At 41.6% G+C, this 23,654-nt stretch overlaps 1 protein-coding gene across 4 annotated transcripts in view; it reads right to left on the reverse strand.

The window, feature by feature from the left end:
* bcl9 (BCL9 transcription coactivator) overlaps positions 1-23,654 on the reverse strand; it is a 239,725-nt gene that overhangs the window by 11,983 nt on the left and 204,088 nt on the right. For all 4 annotated transcript variants that reach the window (XM_048532548.2, XM_048532549.2, XM_059646520.1 and 1 more), the window contains 2 exons: positions 16,706-18,920; positions 3,393-3,518 (listed from right to left, as the gene is read on the reverse strand). In XM_048532548.2, coding sequence (XP_048388505.1) covers positions 3,393-3,518; positions 16,706-18,920 — 2,341 coding nt within the window. The remainder of the gene's footprint in view (positions 1-3,392; positions 3,519-16,705; positions 18,921-23,654) is intronic.

The raw sequence follows: 23,654 nt of genomic DNA on the forward strand, positions 1-23,654 counted from the left end.
AGCACACCCTAGAATTCCATTTTTTTTTGCAACGGGGAAAAGGTCCACAAAACACAGCTGGAATTGTATCTTTCCCAACAAGAAGTTATGGTTCAGGTTCGTACTACATAAAGCTGATTTTTAATTTTTTTTTGTTTGTGGGACAGGGACATCGCTACATTTATTGCTTATCCCTAACGGACCCAGAGTCAGAGTCAGATTCAAATTCAATTACATGGCTGTTGGGCTGGAATAACAAATAGGCCAGACAAAATAAAGCTGCTGGATCTCCCTCGCTTCAGGTTTTGAGCAAGAGATGCAAAGAGGTTTATTTCGAATGCAGTGAGTGGTAATGACCTGGAACTCACTGTCCTTGAGGAGAGTTTAAGCAGAGGTGAAGTATGCTTTCAAAGCAAAATTTAATGAGCATTTGAAGGAAATTATGAGCAGATGTATGTGGTGAGGGCAAGGGAATGGAATGGAATGGATGCCATACAGTGAACTAGCATATACGTGATTGACAAAATGGCCTCCTTCTCAGCATTGTGACTAGAATGACAGGAACTGCGAACCTAAGAAGAGTGATAAGAGAGACAGAAACAAGACAGTAATAAAAGGAAGAACAATAAAACGCAAAAATGGTAGACCGAGCAATCAAGTGAAAGGAGCAACTAGTACAAAGTATAAGGAAAAGTTAGGATTATTAAAAATAACAAAAAGACAAGCTTAAAGGCTTTGTATCTTAATGCATAAAGAAGAGAGTAAGGCAAATGAATTGATGTTGCAAATTAAGGTGAATGGATATGATTTTGTAACTATATTGGAAGAATAGTTACAAGGTGATCAAAGCTGAGAACTTAACATTGAGGTGTATTTGATCTTTTGAAAAGACAGGAGAGAAAGAAAAGGTGATGGGGTAGAGCTGTGGATAAGAAATAAAATGAGGACAATTGAGAGAGATGATGTAGGCTCAGATGATGTGGCGTCTATATGGGGATAATGAAATAGCAATAAGAGAAAAGGAAACACTGGTTAGTGGATTACATAGACTATCAAATAGTAGTCACACTGTAGGAAAGGGGATAAATCATAAATAATAGAAGCATGTGAAAAGAACAGAGAAATAATTATATGTGACTTTATTCTTCATGTTGATTGAGTTCATCAAGTTAGAATGTATAGTAATGATAACAAATTCAGACAGTGCATTAGGGACAATTTCCAAGAGCAAGGTGCCATGGACCCAACCAGGGGACAAGCTATCCTAGATCAGGTAATGAGGCATGGCAACTACAATGAAACAAGGAAAGAATTAGTTAAAATTAGTTAAACTATGCACATGCATCCCAAGGTCTCTATTCAGCACATAAATGAATGACTTGGAGGAAGAAACCAAATATACTGTAGCCAAAGCTAGAGCCAACACAAAAATAGGTGGAAAGTCAAGTTGCAGAAGATCAGAATACATAGTAACAGAATTAGGTCATTTGGGTCATTCAGTCTGCTCTACCATTTCATTATGGCTGATATGTTTCGCAACCCTTTTCTCCTGCCTTTTCCCTATGACCTTGATTCTCTGACGATCAAGCACCTATCCATCTTGGACTTAAATACACTAAGTAACTTGGCCTCCACAACCTTCTGCAACAATGAGTTCCAAAATGCAGCACCTCACATTTACCTAAATTAAATCCATCTGCCAATCCTTGGCCCATTGGCCCTTCTTTGCCAACTCTCCTAGACTGCCCAATTCTTTCTGCAACTTCCACATTTCCTCAACACTATCTGTGTCTCCACCTATCTTTCTGTCATCTGCAAACTTAGCAACAATGGTCACAGTTCCTTCAGCCAAATCGTTAATGTATAATATGAAAGGTGGTGGTCCTAGCACAGATCCATGCAGAACTCCACTAGTCACTAGCTGCCATCTTGAAAAAGACCCAGTTGGGTCTAGGCCCAAAACGTCAGCTTTTGTGCTCCTGAGATGCTGCTTGGCCTTCTGTGTTCATCCAGCTTCACACTTTGTTATCTTGGATTCTCCAGCATCTGCAGTTCCCATTATCTCTACCCTCACTTTCTGTCTTCTGCCAGTCTATCCAATTCTCTATCCACGCCTGTACCTTGCCTCTAAAACTGTGGGCTCCTATTTAGCAGGCTCCTGTGCAACACCTTCTTCATGGCCTTCTGGAAATCCAAATAGAACATATCCAATGGCTCTCCTGTGTCTAACTTGTTCATTACCTCTTCAAAGAGTTCTAACAGATTTGTCAGGCATGACTTCCCATTGATGAAGCTGTGTTGACTCAGCCCTGTTTTATTTACACTTCCAAGTACCAATCAATCAGATCATTTATTATGGATTCTAAAATCTTATCAATGACTGGCATCAGGCTAACTGGCCTATAATTTCCCATCTTCTGCCTCCCTCCCTTCACAAACAGGAATGTTACATTAACTATTTTCCAGTCCTGTGCAGCCCTCCTTGACTCTTGTGATTCCTGAAAGATCACCACCAATGCTTTCACACTCTCTTCAGTTATCTCCTTCAGAACTTTGGGGTGTAGTCCATCCGGTCTGGGTGATTTATTCACCTTCAGACCTTTCAGCTTCTCCAGCATCTTCTCTTTAGTGATGGCCACTACACTCACTATTTCCCCGACTCTCAAGAAGTTCAGGTATGCTGCTGGTGCCTTCCACTGTGAAAATAGAGGCAAAGTTCAGTTCATCTGCCATTTCTTTGTTCCCCATTATTACTTTGCTAGACTCATTTCCCAATGAACCAATATCCACTCTTAACTCTCAAATATCTTCTTTACATTAAAAAAAATCTTGAACAATCTTCTTTTATATTACTAGCTCATTTGCCCTCATATTTCCTCGTCTCCCTCCTTATCGTTTTTCCAGTTATTCTCTGCTGATTTTTAAGGCTTTCTCATCCTCCCACTTCGCACTAATCTTTACCATATTGTGTGCCTTTTCTTTTACTTTTATGCTGCCCCTGAACTTCCCTGTCAGCCATGATCGCTTCATCTTCCCCTTAGTATGTTTCTTCTTCCTTGGGATAAGTTTCTATTCTGCCTCCTGAATTACCCGTAATAATTCCTGCCTTTGCTGCTTCATTGTCTTCCCTGATAAGCTCCCATTCCAATCAACTCTGACCAGCTCCTCCCTCATATCTTTGTAGTTACTTGTATTTAATTGTAATACTGTTACGTCTGATTCCACACAGACAGTCACCTGAGGGTGGAAATCGAACCCAGGTGCCTGGTGCTGTGAGGCAGCAGTGCTAACCTCAGAGCCATCTTGCCGTCAGACAATATTATGCTAGAATCTTATCTTTTCATCTCTACATGCCTCAGACAGCTTTGGAACCAACTCCCCTCATCATTCCATTTTGAACATGTCCATCGTACCTTTATATTCTTTTAGCTCCTCCGATTTCCTATCCATGTTTTCAGCTGTTCTCATGTGTAGCGCTGTCGCTCCTTCAATCCCGTCACCTTCATCGGACCTCATCTCTACACCCCTTGCTCTTGGTCCTAGAAAATTAAACCAAAAGTTTCCTTAGTGTTATTAATGCTACATGATCAATCTGAATCCTCTGCAGCAAAGTTCATCTGCAACCGTACCATCAGGCTCGCAAATGAACGTACAGATTATATTTCTATGACACCATTATGCCATAAAATGTTCCAATGTGCAGCACAGATCGTCAAGTATAGGGCAACTCCAAACAACATATGTTGATATTTGGTCACATGATTTTATGAGGTATATTTCAAAGAGGAAAGTGAGGTAGAGAGGGTTAGAATGAGCTAAGGACTCTGCCAACCAAAGACACGGTGTCCAGTCGTACAGTGATTCTGATTAGAATGCACTAGAAGACAGAACTAGCCAAATGCCGATATCACAGGATTGTGGGGCTGCAGGAGTTTACCTGGATAAAGAGGAGTGAAGCTATGATGGAATTGAAAAATTGGACCTGAATTGTATAATCCAGATACTGGTTAATCGGGAGCCAAAGTACATCAGTGAACACAAGGGAGATAGAGAACAGCAATCTGAGATACGAGGAGTAGTGTTTTGGATGATCTCAAGTTTACAGCAAGTAGAATGTGGAGCCCAGACAGAAGTACACTGGAGTAATCAAGTCTGGGTGTGAAAAAGGCATGAATGAGGGTTTCAGCTGCAGTGGGGTGACTTGCCAAGGAGGAAATTGCTGTTATTAGCCATGGCACAAGTATGAGAGCAGAAGGTTATGTCAAGGCCAAATGTGACAAGTTTGTAAACATATTGTCCTAATACCAGGGAGAGAGATTCAGTCATTAGCGGGACAATGGAGTTTGGAGTGGGGACTGAAAACAATTACTTCAAATCTCCCAATATTTAATCAGTTGAAATTCCTGCTCATTCATTACAGGATGTTGGATAAGCAGTTTGCTGATCGAGGAACAATGGAGGGATCGCACGTGATACCAGAGTACGAGTATAGGAGTGGAAAAGGAAGTCTCTCAAGTGATTGTCTCGAATACAATTAAACAGATAAGTCTGGCAGCAGGTGTAAGTGGTCCAGCCAGCTGAGTGGCATTAGAAAAGATGATAGCTTAATCATGTTAAAAGCTGAAGATAGGTAAAAAGAAAGAAGGGTTCAACTATGTCAGCCACATAGGATGTCATTCATGACTTTGACAAGAGAAGTACTGTGGCAGGGCAGAAACCTATTTGCAGGGAGAAAGCATGAAATTCTTAGAAAGTTTTGGGAGGCAATAACTTGCTGCGTGCCTGGTGATTCACCTGATCATAATGCTATACTTGCTAATAAGTTATGTGTAGCCAAATTTGGATCAGTGTCATTGGTGCTTTGTTGTTTTTCTCTCTCTCCTTCTCACCGTGGCCATCCTGACTGCAGCTCCAGGGCTTAGGAAAACATGAAAGTAGCTTGTGGCATGTAGGAGATGTCACGTGAAGCTATGTTCACGATTTTGACTAGCTGGATAAGGTCATTAGATTTCTTATGATGTTATTGCTAGGTCCTCAGATTTGGAACTCTGGGAATTGACATGATTGGATACCTGTTCACAATTTCTTTGGAAAGATGTCCTTGAGAGCCACTTGGCTGCCCCGCTTAAAGATTTGCTTGCATCTCTCCTTCTGCCCAACTCCGCCACAATAGTACACAGCATATGTTACTTGAATACCTACTCTCTTCCTTACTTTCCTCCTCCATTGTTTTAAATGAGAGAAATATTATTTAGTATGCAACTTACCTTTTAAAAAAGGGATAGACTGCCTTAAGAAGACCAGGCTCACTGCACTACAGTATAGTATGTGCAAAAGCAAAATGTTGATTGATCCCTCTTGATCACAGAGGCAATTGCTGGCTGGAGAAGGAACCAGCAGTGAGGCTGATGGCTGATGCTACATTACAATCCTGGTTTAGACAATGCGAGCATGAAATTTGCACAATCCAATCCAATGCTGGAAAAGTACGTCTATTAACCATAAGTTTTATCATAAAATGAGTGATGGGGTTCTGCTGTTCACAAACCATTATGCACAGATTGGAAATAGGCCTGTAATATTTATGTTTTCACCTGCCAGTAAACCCACATTCACATTTTCCTTTGGCATTAGGAAGTGAACCATTAAAGGCTATCTCCTGCAATGCTCCTTTTTACACAATTCACTCTGATTGTGTCTAATTCTGAGGACATGCCCAAGTGAATGTGATGTTTTCTGCTACTGATTTAAATGTCCACAGTACTATTGTCAAGGACCATTGGGTCTTATGTCCCTTCCTCAGGTGAACCAGTATTAAACTGTTGCCTCCAGTTTGGGAGTTATACAAATGCAAAGATTAGACTACTTTTACCACAGAAAACAAGAGAGAACTTCGTGATATAATCTCCTATAACAGAAGACAGACATCTCAATTTGAATTAACATGAGAATTAGATCCTGAAAATGTCAATGTAGAAAATGCAATGTATGACAGCTATTGATCCCAATCTGCATTCATTTCAGTACCAACTGTCAAATCCATGAGGCCCATTTCTTAGACTCCTGAGGCAAGGGCCAGCTGGAATAGGATACTTGATAACCTTTGAAGAACCTTTTTCAAAATTAGTCAGATATTAGTGGGAGAATCACAATCCCCAAATTAATAGCTTTAGAAGTTTACATTCATTTTCAACTGGGAGTGATGAGATTTCTCCTCAGCATATTCTTAAATATTCAAGCCGCTACATCTAGTTATGTAGACAAGCATTCGTTGCATGGTTTACTAATCCTCATGATGGTTTTATTATTGCCATGTCTGCAATGATTTTCCAAGTAGCAATGTATGTAGAATAAACTGAATAAATAAAACTTCCAATGTGTCTTTTCTCTTCACTCTCCACAGCGATCAGGCCTGGTTCTAAAGGCATGACAGAATGATGTAATATCAACTTTTTTTTGCATTTCCATTGAGGATCGCTGTCCTTGACACTGTGGGTCTGCTACGTGGCAGAACACAAAGGGTAATGTGGGGACTGTACAGCCAGAGTAAATCACAGTCCCAGCCAAATTAACAGGAGACTAATTTCTTCAATCTTAACTGCTGTGTTGCAATTGCTAATATGAGCAGAGATGCAAATAGGTAGGGATCACGAGCAGGTCATCTGAATCTAAAATACTAATGGAGTAGGCTGTCTAGGCTTGATGATGCTGGCTGGAGTCATGTTAGGAGGATCGATGATTGATCACATGACTTCTGGCCATGTGACATGTGACCATCTGACAGATGATCACATGACATGTGATCACAAGTGCCCATTCTCCACCTCATCCCAATACAAATTCTGCACACTGCTTCAATCAGTATCTCTCCCATTCCTCAGTTTCACAATTTATTAATCCTCATCCTCCAGTCTTCTTTTATCACTGCCTCTCTTCCTAAGTCCTCATATCTCCTTTCTGAAATCCACTCACCATCTATGTCCAAATATCATCCCTCACTCTCCCTAAAGTCTAACTCCTCAGACTCCCAAATGTAACTCAAAAGTTCTCTTGGTTCCTGAGAACTAATGATTCTCAACACTAAGACCCCAGTGCCTTGAATGACACATGACTGGAGGCGTGCTCCTTTATTGTAATCTGTTAATTTAGTATCAGCACAGACAGTTTTGAACCTGAAGAATGTAATGTTTGTATATAATGGTTGCACTACACACCTATTGGATTCTTCAGTACCACGATGCACCCAGTTTCTTACTTTCTTATGAGAAGAGCAGGTGTGCATGCTGGAATGGATAGAGATAGACGAAGCTGATGTGCTGAAAATTTTGTCAAACATTAAGATTGACAAGTCACCAGGCCCGGATCAGATTTGTCCTCGGCTGCTTTGGGAAGCGAGAAATGCAATTGCTTCGCCACTTGCGAAGATCTTTGCATCCTCGCTCTCCACTGGAGTCGTACCTGAGGACTGGAGAGAGGCAAATGTAATTCCTCTCTTCAAGAAAGGAAATAGGGAAATCCCCGGCAATTATAGACCGGTAAGTCTCACGTCTGTCGTCTGCAAGGTGTTAGAAAGGATTCTGAGGGATAAGATTTATGACCATCTGGAAGAGCATGGCTTGATCAAATACAGTCAACACGGCTTTGTGAGGGGTAGGTCATGCCTTACAAACCTTATCGAGTTTTTTGAGGATGTGACTAGAAAGGTTGATGAGGGTCGAGCTGTGGATGTGGTGTATATGGACTTCAGTAAGGCATTTGATAAGGTTCCCCATGGTAGGCTCATTCAGAAGGTCAGGAGGAATGGGATACAGGGGAACTTAGCTGCTTGGATACAGAATTGGCTGGCCAACAGAAGACAGCGAGTGGTAGTAGAAGGAAAATATTCTGCCTGGAAGTCAGTGGTGAGTGGAGTTCCACAGGGCTCTGTCCTTGGGCCTCTACTGTTTGTAATTTTTATTAATGACTTGGACGAGGGAATTGAAGGATGGGTCAGCAAGTTTGCAGACGACACAAAGGTCGGAGGTGTCGTTGACAGTGTAGAGGGCTGTTGTAGGCTGCAGCGGGACATTGACAGGATGCAGAGATGGGCTGAGAGGTGGCAGATGGAGTTCAACCTGGATAAATACGAGGTGATGCATTTTGGAAGGTCGAATTTGAAAGCCGAGTACAGGATTAAGGATAGGATTCTTGGCAGCGTGGAGGAACAGAGGGATCTTGGTGTGCAGATACATAGATCCCTTAAAATGGCCACCCAAGTGGACAGGGTTGTTAAGAAAGCATATGGTGTTCTGGCTTTCATTAACAGGGGGATTGAGTTTAAGAGTCGTGAGATCTTGTTGCAGCTCTATAAAACTTTGGTTAGACCGCACTTGGAATACTGTGTCCAGTTCTGGGTGCCCTATTATAGGAAAGATGTGGATGCTTTGGAGAGGGTTCAGAGGAGGTTTACCAGGATGCTGCCTGGACTGGAGGGCTTATCTTATGAAGAGAGGTTGACTGAGCTCGGTCTCTTTTCATTGGAGAAAAGGAGGAGGAGAGGGGACCTAATTGAGGTATACAAGATAATGAGAGGCATAGATAGAGTTGATAGCCAGAGACTATTTCCCAGGGCAGAAATGGCTAGCACGAGGGGTCATAGTTTTAAGCTGGTTGGTGGAAAGTATAGAGGGGATGTCAGAGGCAGGTTCTTTACGCAGAGAGTTGTGGGAGCATGGAATGCGTTGCCAGCAGCAGTTGTGGAAGCAAGGTCATTGGGGCCATTTAAGAGACTGCTGGACACGTATATGGTCACAGAAATTTGAGGGTGCATACATGAGGATCAATGGTCGGCACAACATTGTGGGCTGAAGGGCCTGTTCTGTGCTGTACTGTTCTATGTTCTATGTTCTATAACTCTAGCATTGCCAATTCAAGGAAAACATATTGTTTCAGCAAAATCACACTGCGGTAATCACACTCACTTAATGGAAGATATTTGTTCAGAAGATGCACTAACACAGTCATTTTGATGAGGTCCAGAGTCAACCAAGTGAAAAGCAAATTTCAGAAGCAGACCATGTTTTCCATTTGTTAACCCCACAAATCTTGGTAATATTATAAGAAAATCAGAAGATTTTACAGCCATGAATATCATAGCTCATGTAAATGTAGTACTGCAAACGATAAAAGCTAAAATCAACATAGGAACTAGTGCCATCATATTGCCATTGCACATTTTGAAAGACACACCTCAGCAAATGGCACTCCATGGTAACCCAGAAAGAAAACATCTTACAGTGTATATTCCACGCATTGGTATTACTTAGGGATGGCCTGACAGTGTTGAAGAGGCGCAAGAGAAGATTCACTTATTTGGCTGTACAGAGAAGAAGGTATATCACACCAAGTCATTTTTAAAAATGAATAAGTACTAACATGGAAAGCATTATGCAAAGATATCATGTCCACATAATATCAGACACATGTGAATATTGAATGCACAAGAGAGCTAGTAGATGAAAATAAGTACTGACCATGAGTGAATCAGGATATTCAGCAAGATACTTAAGGAATGTCAAACATAATCACCCTCAGCAACAGGGGAAGCCTCTATACCCAGATGACGCCGCATTTACTTTTGGACAAAAGTAGCATATGACCTCGTCACAGTGCACAGGGAAGATTACATCATTATGGCAGATTACTTTGCTAAATCTTACATCGATGACTTAGCGACGTGATGAGCGTAACAACTGACACAATGACCATTATTTTTAAATTGTGTAGCATCCTGAATCAGGTAGAGTCTCATAATGACACCAATTCACTGGCAAACTGTTTCAAGATATAGGCACTACCTAGGAGATATGTGTGGAATGATCCAAATCACATCATCACCCCACATATTCATGCTCAAATGGTCTAGCGGAGCGTATAGAACATACAAGCAAATCAATGATTGTAAAGTGTCAAGAAACAAATTAAGATTTCCACACTGCATTGCTGTATTTTCGTGTAACATCAAAGAAAAATGGAATACGAATCCTGACATAACATTTTCTTGGAAAGCACATGTAAAAAACTTTGCCCAGCAACCAACTGTATGTCCATTCCAAGGCACATGGCATCTTCTTCAAGAGCAGAGCAGAATGAAAGAGATACACAATGACTGAGTTTGTAGAGAACTACCAAAATTGTACACTGGACAGAGAATGCCAGTTAGAAATACAGATACTTTGATATCGTCAGTGGTTTCTCAGATATGCAACCTGCCCAGACTAATATATGCCATATCAATCACACATGAGGAGACAGACAAAGGACACTCCGACAATGATGGTTGTGCTGTGATGTTGAATGCCATCAACCAAAAGCAAACCAATCAAGCTGTAAAGCAAGTGTTACAGAGAACAACACTTACCTCTGCAGATAGGTATAGAAACTAGATCAGCACAAGACGTCAAACCTCCAAAATGCTACACTGATGTTTGAAATGTCAGTCTTTTTATCTCTATTTTAGCTGTTTGCATAATTATTGAATTAACAACACGTACCTGTGCAGAACCATGTCTCTCTGTTTGGGATTAACTTTTAGCTTGATGAAAAGGGAGATGTTGTATTATGTCTGATAGTCAGAATGGTTGTACATCTTTAACAGAAATGCTTACGGTACCATCACTACGTGATGGCATTTGCACTAAGAATGTAAAGATCTCATTCCCTCATGTTATCTCGGGTGATTTTAAGTGGGACACTCTACTGGAAGCAAGTCCTTTGTTATAACTTGTTAGTGCAAAATCAATCCAGATATACATGAATATATTTTGAATCTATTGTGATGGAAAGTATTTGGAGTGTATTTGTTTTATGTATTAGTTCATGTTTTTGTTACACTGTCCCTTTGAATGTGTTTTAACGTATGCATTTTGTTCATAACTGTTTTTCAAAATGTCCTTGCAGATTAATGTGACAATGCGGTCACTTTAAAAAGGTTATTTTGTCCTGGGTTTTGTTTTGAAGAGAGGCTATAAAGGTAGAGATGTCAAAGTGGCTACAGCAGGGCACCTAAGTCAACAATCAGAGGAGACCTTTACGTATTTTTCAAAACAGTTGAAATAATGGAAGGGGAGTAGCCAACTCTCACCCAGTTGAAGCTTTCTTGATTTTTTTTTCTAGCTGTAGCAGTCAGAAGCTGTTTGGGTCCTAGAAAAGTTGAAGCTTCAAAAAATGATTCCTAGCTGTTACATTCTCTGAAATCTCTCTTGATGTTGTTCTTGCCTGGTTGGAAAACTGTATCTAAGAATCAGTGCCTGAATTTACCTTTTTGCCAAGAGGTGTGTTTGTGGAGTGTTACTATATTGGAACAGTTAATTAGTGAAAGGTACTGCATCTACTATTCTGTCCAGTTTTCCAATAGTTGAGTTATTCTAAACTCCTGTTTCATTTGTTTGTATTTTAACTATAGTGTTTAAATAAACTGTGTTTTGCTTAACTTCGAGAGTTTTGACCAGTTGCATCACATCTGGAACACACACTTCATATCTACCTTTAAAATAAGAAAAAGTTAGGGTTTAGGCTGCCTTCTTAAAATATTTTGAGGGGATCCTGTCTGGTCCATAATATTAACACACAGCACTTACCCGTGAAATGAAATCTCACACTTAGCACTTAGTTCAAATCATAGCCTTTAAAGGTGTCACACTTTACATTATTGGTGGGCAGCATAGAAATTTCTAATTTACCAATTTAACAGTATAGTTAACCTCAAAATTAACCAGTATATTTCAAAATTACTCAAATTCCAAATTAAATATACTTTTGGCCAAACATCTCAAACCTCCAGACACAAGTTTAAAAGGACAACAATGCCTTTTAAATAAAATTCAGTTCTTACATTTAAAATGACTGTGCTGTTCCCATCAAGATTTGCCTGAGCAAGATATATAGATACCAGAGAAAGAAGTCAGAATGAGGCAACTTTCTGATTCACACAAATCAACTTTTCCTTAAGATATGAATTTCCCTTCCAATTTAAATTTCAATCTTAGATAAGGTTGAATTTGAGGGATTATTTTGAAGCACTAGACTCTATTTTTACGTAAGCTTCACTAAAATTTCCCTCAACTTCCAACTTGAAGCTTACTTTTTTCTATTTTGCTTCTATGTTTTTCATATCTCACTGGACTGCTCTTGGGCATTCTGATTCACACCCAATCCAATCTTAATTTTAAAAGATAGTTCATGGGACATTGTCATCACTGGCTGTGTCAGTATCAACACCCATCCCTAATTGGTCTTGATAAGTGACACTGAGCTGTTTCCTTGAACTGCTGCAGTCAATGTGCCACAGGTAGATCCACAGTAATGTCAGCGTGGGAATTCCAGGATTTTGACCAGCGATAGTGAAAGAATGCAATACATTTCCATATCAAGATGGTGAGTGACTTGGATAGCAGGTGGTGGTGTTCCATGTATCTGTTGCCCTTTGTCCTTAGATGGAACTGGTCATGGGTTTGGAAGGTGTTGTCAAAGGAGCCTAATTAAATTCCTGCAATAATTCTTGTTCTGGAACAGATTGTGTCTACTGAGCATCGGCATCTCTTTCATCTGCTGGTGTGAACAGATATTCCTTCATTTACTACTATCGTTCTTTTCTATTTAGTTTCTAACAAGGCCAGTTCATTGATTATGTGTTTCTTAGAAGTAATTTTCTAAATTATGCTGAATGTTTCAATGGCAAAAATATATCAAATTCACATTAGTGTCCCTTCTAGTCATTGTGTGTGTGGGCTCCTTCAAGCACAAAGCGATAGACTATGGATTGGGATATCTACCTTTCTGGTCTAATTTGAACTATCCTGCTGAGTAAACTGTAGGAAATTTATTGCATTGCTGCATTTATTTACCAATAATGTAAACCTGATTTACATTACTACAGAGACTGTTAAAGTCGCACAAACCTCTGAATAGTGTCCAACAAGGTCCAGTTTTTGTGACAGGGCCACAGTTGCACTCAGTCAAGTACAATTTTTTCATATGAAGATGCAACACTAGACTGTCCCTTTTTAAATTCAAGGTTTGTCATTTCTCTTTTAAAGATCAGAGAATCTGAACAGTGTGAAAACAGACCATTTGGCCCATCAAGTCCACACAGACCCTCCTAGGAGCATCTCTCCCCCACAACTCTGTATTTCCCCTGGTTAACCCACACATCCCTGGGCAATATGAGCTATTATGAACTGTGGGCAGTTTAACATGGCCAATCTACCTAAGTGCACATCTTTGGATGATGAGAGAGGACAAGAGAGGAAACTGGAGCATCCAGAGGAAATCCACGCAGACACGGGCAGAACGTGCAAACTCCACACAGACTGACAAGGCTGGAATTGAACACAGGTCCCTGGCGCTGTGAGACAGCAATGCTAACCACTGAGCCACCTTAAGTGTAACCGTTATCCTTTCTGAATTTTAATTTTTCTTTTACTTGGCCTGTTTTGAATCTAAATTGAAGCCTAGGGTGCCAGCAGTTCAACCAGACTCCCTACAACAATTTCTAAAGAAGGGTCCCGACCAGAAACATCAACTTTCCTGCTCCTCTGATGCTGCCTGGCTTACTGTGCTTCTCCAGCTCCACACCGTGTTATCTCTGACTCCAGCATTGGCAGTTCTTACTATCTCTAAGTGAGCTATGACTGCACTGTGAAGCTTCTTCTAGGGGTGCCTACCTTGAAAAAGCTCTCCTTCTTCCAATGGGAAGACCTCAGTGGATCTCTCTCCTACTGCAATCCCCTAGTATTCCCATTTCTGAAGAAGGGTACCAACCCAAAATGTCAATTTTTCTGCTCCTCTGATGCTGCCTGGCCTGCTGTGTTCCTCCAGCTCCACACTGCATTATCCCTACAACAATATTGTTTTCTTCCTTCAGCTTCATGTGCTGAGACAATTCATTAACTATTTCTGCCTTCTTTAACTGCTTATTTTAAGCTGAACCTTATTTTCTCTGCTACGAACATTTTTCTACGTGTTTCAAGGCAGAAATAATTAATACCTTCTTTCTTATAACGGCCTGAGAAACAAAGAATGCAGCAAATGCAAATGTAAAATCCTGCCTGTTTAAGTTGTGGAAAGTATCAGCAAATACAACTCTCAGCCTCATACTTTTATTTCATTAGATGAGGATATTGCTGGTTATCTAATTAACAGCTGACCATATTCCTGTGGGTCTGGAGTCACATGTAAGCCAGACCAGGTAAGGATTGCAGGTTTCTTTCTCTAAAGGACATTAGTAAACCAAATGAGTTTTTTAATGATCCTTGACAGTTGTTATACAGTCGCCCATTAGACCAACTTTTTATTGAATTGAAATATCACCAGCTGTCATGGGATTTGAGCCCACGTTAACAGAACACTAGTCAAGAAGCTCTGGATTACTAGTCCAGTAATATTATTACTGCACCACCTCTGCCACTGTAAGTTGATCATAGATAAGCCTCAAATTTTATTAAGACTCTCGAGAAGACTGAAACAAAACATCAAAATTATCCAAATGACTTCAATGAGACAATGGATGAATAAAATCTCCCATCTGATAACTTTTGCATTAAGAATAAGCAAAAATGAAAGCAGTTTTAAAAGAAGTTAAGATAGTCTTCCAGATAATCTCCCAACAATCTTCCTGAAAGTGGCCACACAAGCAGATCTCCCTGTAAGCAGCCACACAAGGGTGGTTAAAGAAGAATGGCATGTTTGCCTTTATTGGATAGGGAATTGAGTACAAGAGACATGATGCTGTGTTGAAGCTTAATAAAACTTTGGTTAAGCCCATCTTACATAACTGCATTCAATTCTGGTCACCATATTATAGAAAACATGTGGAGGTTTGCCAGGATACTGCCTGGATTAGAGAGTACTGAGGTATAAGGAGAGGCTAGAAAAAACCCAGGTTGTTTCCTCTGGAGTGGCAGAGGCTGAGGGCAGAATTGAAAGAAGTCCATAAAATTATGAGATGCATAGGTGGAATTGATGGTCAAAATCTTCTTCCCAGAGTCGAAATGTCTAATATGAGGAGGCATGCATTTAAGGTGAGAGGGGGAAAGTTCAAAGGAAATGTGAAGGACAAGTTTAATACACAGAAAGTGATGGAGCTTCAAACATACTGCCAAGGGTAGTAGTGGAGGTAAATACAATAAAGACATTTAAGGGACTTTTAGATAAGCACATGAATATGCAAGGAATGGAGGGATATGGGCAAAGGGCAGGCAGAAGATATTAATTTAATTTAGCTGAAGGGCCTGTTCCTATGCTGTACTGCTCTATGTTCTACGTTTTCCAGATCCTGGGTGGAAGATGAGTAGGGTGAGAAGATACTAGAGGACTGAAACATAATAGAATTGACGCTCTATTAATGAATGGACAGAAGGACAATCCTAGTAAACTGTAGGCTGATCAATTATTAGTAACGTTTTAGAAATAATAATCAGCGATAAAAATGTCAGGGCCTGGGGAAGGATTGTGTCCATGAAGGATAATCAGCAAGAATTTCATTGGTAGTTCATGTATTTTGACTAATTTAAATCTTTTGATGAAGTAACAGAGAGGGTTGATGATGGGAACACAGTGGATAAAAACCAAAAGAACTGCAAATGCTGTAAATCAGAAACAAAAATAGAAATTGCTGGAAAAGCTCTGCAGGCCTGGCAGCATCTGTGGAGAGAAATCAGAGTTAACATTTTGGGTTGAATAACCGTTCCTCAGAACTTGGCAGATTTTTGCTAACAATAATCCTTTAGGAATATTGGGATAAGGTGGGTGTCTGGAGTAAGGCTGTAGATTAACTTACTGAATATTAAATTTTCAAACTATTAAAAACCCTATGTTTATTCTTTTGTTCCTATTGTGCTTTTTTGCAAGCCTGTAATCCCTTTTAAACCTTTTGTTTGAGCTTCAGATTGCAAAACATATTCCTTGAGACAATAAAGTGTGAAGCTGGATGAAACAGCAGGCCAAGCAGCATCTCAGGAGCTCCTGAGATGCTGCTTGGCCTGCTGTTTCATCCAGCTTCACACTTTATTATCTTGGATTCTCCAGCATCTGCAGTTCCCATTATCACTGATATTCCTTGAGACATTCTGTTATTTTCCAAATAAACAGAAGACCTACTGCTGATGGAAATTTGACTATTTTAGGATGTGTGTACCTAACTTGAACAGTAATCAAATCACCCAGAACATTAGTGTAAGACTCATGCTAAAACTACAGTTATACAGCTTCTGATGAAGACTCCATGTACTAATAATCCAACCACTGTTCAGTAAAAATCAACATATCTTAAGCGATCATTCAAATTTATTTTTTATCCCTTTGGAAATAGATATATAGTGATATCTATAATTAACATTTAATCTATAATAAATGAAAAGGCATGCTGAAACAACAGCAAGCCTGGATCAGCATTGGTCACCCTCTATCCATGTATGTAGAACAAGAATATTAATGGTTTATAGGTTAAACAACTTTGCTGTTACATGTTTGAATATAGAGTCTTTTTGTAGCAATGTTTGTCTTTGTTTTGAGTTCTCTACAATGTTTCATCTCAGTGTAACACAGACATTTATTGTCCACTGGAATATTTAAAATTTATTTTCAGGAATATCAAGTGCAAAGGTCAAAATAGAAAGAAGTGTTAAATTTTGCTTTTAGATTTTGAAACCTTATCACAGGTAAGTGAATAATAAAAAAGAGTGAATACCTGATTCCGTCGTTGTCATCATCCCAGGCGACGTTAAACTTAAGGGGTGTTTTGTGTTTGGCTGGATAACTGGACTGTGGAGTCGAGGTTTAGGGGATGACGTCCATTCAGGGGAAGGAGCTGGAAGAGAAGGTGATTTGAGGTGGACTGGAGAAGTAGCTGCTGACCGAATAACTGGGGGAGACTTGATAGATGCTGCAGCTACCTGGCCAGAGAGAATGCCAGCCAGCTGAGAGGGTGTCTGTGGGGACTTGAGGCTCGTTAATGGTGAACCAACCACTGGTGACTGCACCTGTCTAATTGTTGGTGACTTCAAAGAATTCATCCCTGGAGAGCTTGTCTGGCTAGAAACATTCAAATCTGATGGCTTACGGCCGAGACCTCGTGGAGCTGGGTGAATCACATTGATTGTGTTCGGATTAGCGGAGATGTTTGGAGGTAGTGGTGGTATGTGACTTAGCCTTGCATTGTTTCCCGTATTAGTTAATTGCTCAGAAACAAACTGATCCCTCAGGTTTCTTATTGCTCCTGGTCCTTGAGAGGCACCGGTGAGTGAAGGAGACGCTATGAAGTCTTGTGATTGGCCGCTGAACTGAGACGGTAAGATTTTCGGATGTTCAGCCAACATTTCTGCATTGTTTGATTGCCTTATTTTTATGCCATGTCCAGGTTTTTCTGTTTCAGGTCCTTGCTTTTGTGACAATGTCTGAGACTTCATGTTCACTTCCAGATTCATGTTGACATTCATATTCATGTCCATGCTAGAAGATATCATTCCAACTTCCATATCTCTACCTGGACCTGACTGCAATGGCAACCCTTTGGGATCAGAAAATTCTATTCTGGTGAGACTTGGAATGCCTTCTCCTGTTAACCTCGGAAAGATGTTGCCATTTGCAGGCTCCAGATGTTTTCGCAATTGAAACAATTTATTCATCTCCATTCCCACTCCAGGGGACATTCTTAGCTGCTTTTCAGGCAACTGCTGTTGAAATAGATCATCTTGCATGTTCTGAGGATTTGGGATTCTTACCCCACGACCTGTCCCACAAAAAAGTCCTGGTCCATGACAGAAATTTCTACTCTCTGCCATTTTTGGCATGTCATCTGGCCAGTTAATACCTGGGAGACCAGGTCTTGGTACTGTATTTGGGCTGCCATCAGTGCCAATGTCCGGATTCAACATTTCTGTAAAGCTGGGCATTCTCTGTAACCGATGCCCACGAATCCCTGAATGGTGTGTTCGACCTCTGGGGTGCGTCGTGTTTGAAGGGTTCACTCCTTCAAAGGATTCTGGTTCCGCAGGGACCCATCCTTCTCTTGGGTTGATTTGATAAGGTGGAGGAGGTCCTCCAATTATCCTTCTTGGGCCGTGCTGGTGCATGAGGAGGTCTTGTACTGTTCTGGGGTGAACTGTCTGCTCCTGTTTCCTCCGTTTCTCTTCGTAGAACTCCTGCTGCAGCTTTAACCAGGCTAATTGCTCTGAAGTCATGTGATCCACAAGTTCATGTCCCCCTTGTGAACTCACTAAATTCTGTGGTGGCCCTCCATCAGCTGGCTGGAAAACAATATCACGATGACCTGATGTCCCAAAGGATTGAGCCTCTGGCCGAGAGCTAGGCAGTTTTCCTACATTCAGTGACTGCGAAATCATGGCTTTAGGAGGCCCTTCTGGCTTTTTAGATGGAGCTTCATGCCCTGTAGTGTTCTGCATTGGACAACTGCCTGAAGTTCCTGCATGTTCACTTTCAGGAAAGAGCATTCTCTGAATGTCGCGCAGTGTTTGTAACGAACGCGCCCTGTGCTTCAACTGTTCTTGAGACAGACCTTCTGGATTTTCTCCCATATTCAACGTACTATCTGGCTGCGCTGCCTCTTTTGGCTCACTCTTTGATTCAGATTCTGAGCTACTTGTTGGTGTATAAGCATTTGGTGCCACTACATTGGGTGTTTTGTTACTAGGTGCAGAGTTTCCACAAGGATCCTCAACAGGTATGGGAATAGAATTTTGGGGACTACCATCAGGAAACACTTTATTGTCCATGCCTGAAATGTCCTGACCAACAATCTCAACTTGCTTTGATGTCAGACCCTGCTGAGATTTGTTCTGTGCCATTTTTGCTGCATCTTGCTGGTTTTGTTCTTGCTTCTGTCGCGTACATGATTGCTGATGATTTAGTGAAGCAAGGCGGTGAGCAGATATCTGTTTGTTTTGCTGTAAAACACAAAGTGAGAAATTGAATTTAAGTATTTTGGGGCAAGGTCAGTCACAGAGTCATAGAGATGTATAGCATGGAAACAGAGCCTACAGTCCAACTCATCCATGCTGACCAGATATTCTAAATTAATCTAGTCCCATCTGCCAGTGCTTGGCCTATATCCCTTTAACACATTCTATTCATATACTCATTCCAGATGCTTTTTCAATGTTAATGTACCAGCCTCCACCATTTCTTCTGGCAATTAATTCCATACATGCACCACCCCCTGTGTGAAAAAGTTTTCACTTAGGTCTCTTTTAAATCTTTCCCTTCTCATCTTAAACACATACCATCTTGTTTGGACTCTCCTAGCCTTTGTCTATTAGCCCTATTCATGCTCATCCTGATTTTATAAACATCCATAAGGTCATGCGTCAGCTTGCAATGATCCAGGGAAAATAGCCCCAGCCTATTCAGCCTCTCCCTGTAGCTCAAACTCTCCAACCCTGGTAACATTCTTGTAAATCTTTTCTGAACCCTTTCAAGTTTAACAACATCTTTCCAAGGAGACCAGATCTCAAAGAAATACAGTTGGTTGTCAATAAATATCAGTCCTGAGAAAGAGCTCCTGAGCATAGCAAAGTATAAGAATCAAGTAACACAACTACTTAACTGAATGAGAATAGAGTAAGGATAGAACTCAGATACTACAGCAGACCATTAGGATGAGACAAATGCACTCAACAGACCTTGCTTGAGGATATTTGTGTGTGCATGTGGAATCTTAAATCTCGTTCAAAAACTCTTATTTTGTTTGAACTTCACATTTAACAGTAATTTAGCGTTTATGTTCTAAATTGCAGTTAGCCTTAAGAAGGAATATGCAGGCTCCCCACTAAAGAGCACATGGAAATTAGTTAATTAAAGATGGTATCTTAAACAGTGCTTTTTGGACTTGGAACTGTGAGAACCCAGAACATACCAACAGAGATATTTCAGTGTGACATCTCAAGACTGCACTAACTGGGAGCCACAGGGTGGTAATGTGATCAAGGCAAAAAGTCTGCAGTAAGTACTTCAACTCAAGGGGTTTGGACTTAGAATTATTGAGCTGGAGGCAAAGTGCAGAAATTGCAATGCACCAGGGAAGAAGGAATTTACTTGGATATTTTGGACAGGAGAAAGTCACATTTCCTAAACCAGTGGTCCAGGATAGTGAAATGTGACTGCACATGAGACAGATAAGGCAACGCAGATGGCAGACTGCAGGGATCTTAGACTTTGCAATTGTCTGACAGGTTTGAGGCTCTATGAGCCAGCACAGAGTTCAGACACTTGAGTTGTCTGCATAGCGTAAGGGTTTAGGACATTTGCTCAGGATTGAACAAGATCTTAGAGTCAGAAGAGGAAGAGCTAGTTGTCATGTGTCATGTAGACACCAGGAAAGAGGTTCTGATTAGTCGGCATGAAAAGCTAGTTCCAAAGGCTCAATCTGATTAATTGCCACAGCTGTCTGCTAGTTTTGTGCATAAGTACCCCAAGTCCCTTCATGTTCTAGCTTTTTGCAGCTTTTCCCATTAAATATTGAAGAGTACAAGGCATTTACAAAGAAGGGAAGCTGAGAAAATGTGATGGGCTGACTTTGTTAATTAATGATGGTATTAGCACAATGGAACATGTTGAATTAGTGGACAGATGCATAGCAGATGATGTATAATGTGGACAAATGTGAGGTTATCCACTTGAACAAAAGAGAGGCAGATTATTATCTGAACTGTGATAGATTACTAAGGGTGAGATGCAATGAGACTTGGGTGTCTTTGTGTACCAATCTCTGAAAGTAACCAGGCAGGTGCTGCAGGGAAGGAAGGAAAATTGTATGTTGGCCTTCATAGTGAGAGGATTCAAAGTCAAGAGCAGGGATGTCTTGCTGCAAGTGCAAAGGGTCTTGGTGGGAACATCTACAAGGATTGCGTGCAATTTTGGTCTCCTTACTTGTTGAAGGATGTTGTAGCAATGGTGAAAGTGCAACCGTGGCTTATCAGACTGTTTCTTGGAATGATATGACTGAAGAGAGTCTAGATCAGTTAGGACTTTATTCACTGGAGTTTAGAGGAATGAAGGGATAATGTCAGGGAAACCTACAAAATTCTAACAGCACCAGACAACATAAATGCGGGAAAGATATTCCTTATGACCAGGAAGTCCACAACCAAAGATCATTGTCTAAGGATATGAGGCAGGCATTTAGGATTGTGATGAGAAGAAATTTCTTGGAATGTGGAATTCACAATCATAGAAAGCAGTTGAGGCAAAAAATTGAATGTTTTCAGGAAGGTATTGGTTATCGTTCTTAGGGCTAAAGGAATCAAAGGGTATGGGGCAAAAACAGGAACACAATTGGATGATTAGCCATGATATAGTGAATGGTGAAGCAGGCTCAAACGGCTGTATAAGTATTCATTTATAAAGTTTTCATGATCCAAGTTGACATTATTACTGAACAAGTCAGATCTCAGAGTAAAACCAGGCTTGATTACCGTAGAGAGAGATAATGGGAACTGCTGGAGAATCCGAGATAATAAAGTGTGGAGCTGGATGAACATAGCAGGCCAAGCAGCATCTTAGGAGCACAAAAGCTGACGTTTCGGGCCTAGACCCTTCATCAGAAAAGGGGGATGGGGAAAGGATTCTGAAATAAATAAGGAGAGAGGGGGAGGCAGACTGAAGATGGATAGAGGAGAAGATAGGTGGAGAGGAGAGTATGGATGGGGAGGTAGGGAAGGGATGGGTCAGTGGAGTTGAAATGCCCATCAGCCATGATTTAAATGGCGGAGTGGACTTGATGGGCCGAATGGCCTTACTTCCACTCCTATGTCTTATGGTCTTATAGACCTGGGAGGACGGACAGGTCAAGAGGGCGGGATGAGGTTAGTAGATTCGATTCCCTACAGTGTGGAAACAGGGCCTTCAGCCCAACAAGTCCACACCGCCACTTGAAGCATCCCACCCAGGCCCATCCCCCTATAACCCCCACACCCCTGAACACTACGGGCAATTTAGCATGGCCCATCCACCTAGCCTGCACATCTTTGGACTGTGGGCCGGAGGAAACCCACGCAGACACAGGGAGAATGTGCAAACTCCACACAGTCACCCGATGCTGGAATCGAACCCAGGTCCCTGACGCTGTGAGGCTGCAGTGCTAACCACTGAGCCACCGTAGGAAATGGATGTGTGGCTTGAGGTGGGAGGAGGGGATAGGTGAGAGGAAGAACAAGTTAGGGAGGCGGGGATGAGCTGGGCTGGTTTTGGGATGCAGTGGGGTGAGGGGAGATTTTGAAGCTGATGAAATCTACATTGATACCATTGGGCTGCAGGGTTCTCAAGCGGAATATGAGTTGCTGTTCCTGCAACCTATGGGTGGCATCATTATGGCACTGCAGGAGGCCCAGGATGGACAGGTCATCTAAGGAATGGGAGGGGAAGTTGAAATGGTTCACGACTGGGAGGTGTAGTTGTTTATTGCAAACTGAGCGTAGGTGTTCTGCAAAGTGGTCCCCAAGCCTCTGCTGGGTTTCCCCAGTGCAGAGGAAGCCACACCGGGTACAGTAGATGCAGTATACCACATTGGTGGATGTGCAGGTGAACATCTGCTTGATGTGGAAAGTCATCTTGCGGTGGGGCTGAGGGAGGAGGTGTGGGGGCAAGTGTACCACTTCCTGCAGTTGCAGGAGAAAGTGCTGGGTGTGGTGGGGTTGGAGGGGAGTGTGGTGCAGACAAGAGAGTTGCAGAGAGAGTGGTCTCTCCAGAAGGCAGACAAGGATGGGGTTGGAAAAATGTCTTTAGTGCTGGGGTGGAATTGTACATGGTGGAAGTCTCGGAGGATGATGCGTTGTATCCGGATGTTGTTGGGGAGCTATGTGAGGATGAGGGGAATTCTCTTTTGGCGGTTATTGCGGGGGTGGGGTGTGAGGGATGAGATGTGGGAAATGTGGGAGACACGGTCGAGGGCGTTTCCGACCATGCGGGGGTCGACCACTTCCTCCCTAACCTGTTCTTCCTCTCACCTATCCCCTTCTCCCACCTCAAGCCGCACCTGCATTTCCTACCTACCAACCTCATCCCGCCTCCTTGACCTGTCAATCTTTCCAGGACTGACCTATCCCCTCCCTACCTCCCCACCATACTCTCCTCTCCACCTATCTTCTCCTCTATCCATCTTCGGTCCGCCTCCCTGTCTCTCCTTATTTATTTCAGAATCCTCTCCCCATCCCCCTTTTCTAATGAAGGGTCTATGCCTGAAACATCAGCTTTTGTGCTCCTAAGATGCTGCTTGGCCTGCTGTGTTCATCCAGCTCCACAGTTTAGTATCTCTTGATAGACCATAATTTTTTTTTCAGTTAGTGACTGTAATGGTCAATCATTGAATAAATTCACACAAGGCTTCCTATGCTCTACAACAAAAGGACACAGATTTACCAGATAAAAGAAAAACAAAGAAAATATAAAATAAGATAATTTAGAAAGGTTTGAATATAAACGGCAAAAAGATTCAACTCTTTTTTCCCAGCAAGATCCCTTTCAGAAACTTATCCCTACTGAAGTAGGATTCATATCATACCCCAAAAGATTCTCTACAGTGTGGAAGCAGGCCCTTTGGCCTAACAAGTCCACACTGCCCCTTGCAGCATGCCACCCAGGCCCATCCCCCCTATAACCCACACACCCCTGAACACTAGGGGCGA

This window comes from Stegostoma tigrinum, chromosome 6, assembly GCF_030684315.1.
Source record: "Stegostoma tigrinum isolate sSteTig4 chromosome 6, sSteTig4.hap1, whole genome shotgun sequence".
Taxonomy (NCBI): Eukaryota; Metazoa; Chordata; class Chondrichthyes; order Orectolobiformes; family Stegostomatidae; genus Stegostoma; species Stegostoma tigrinum.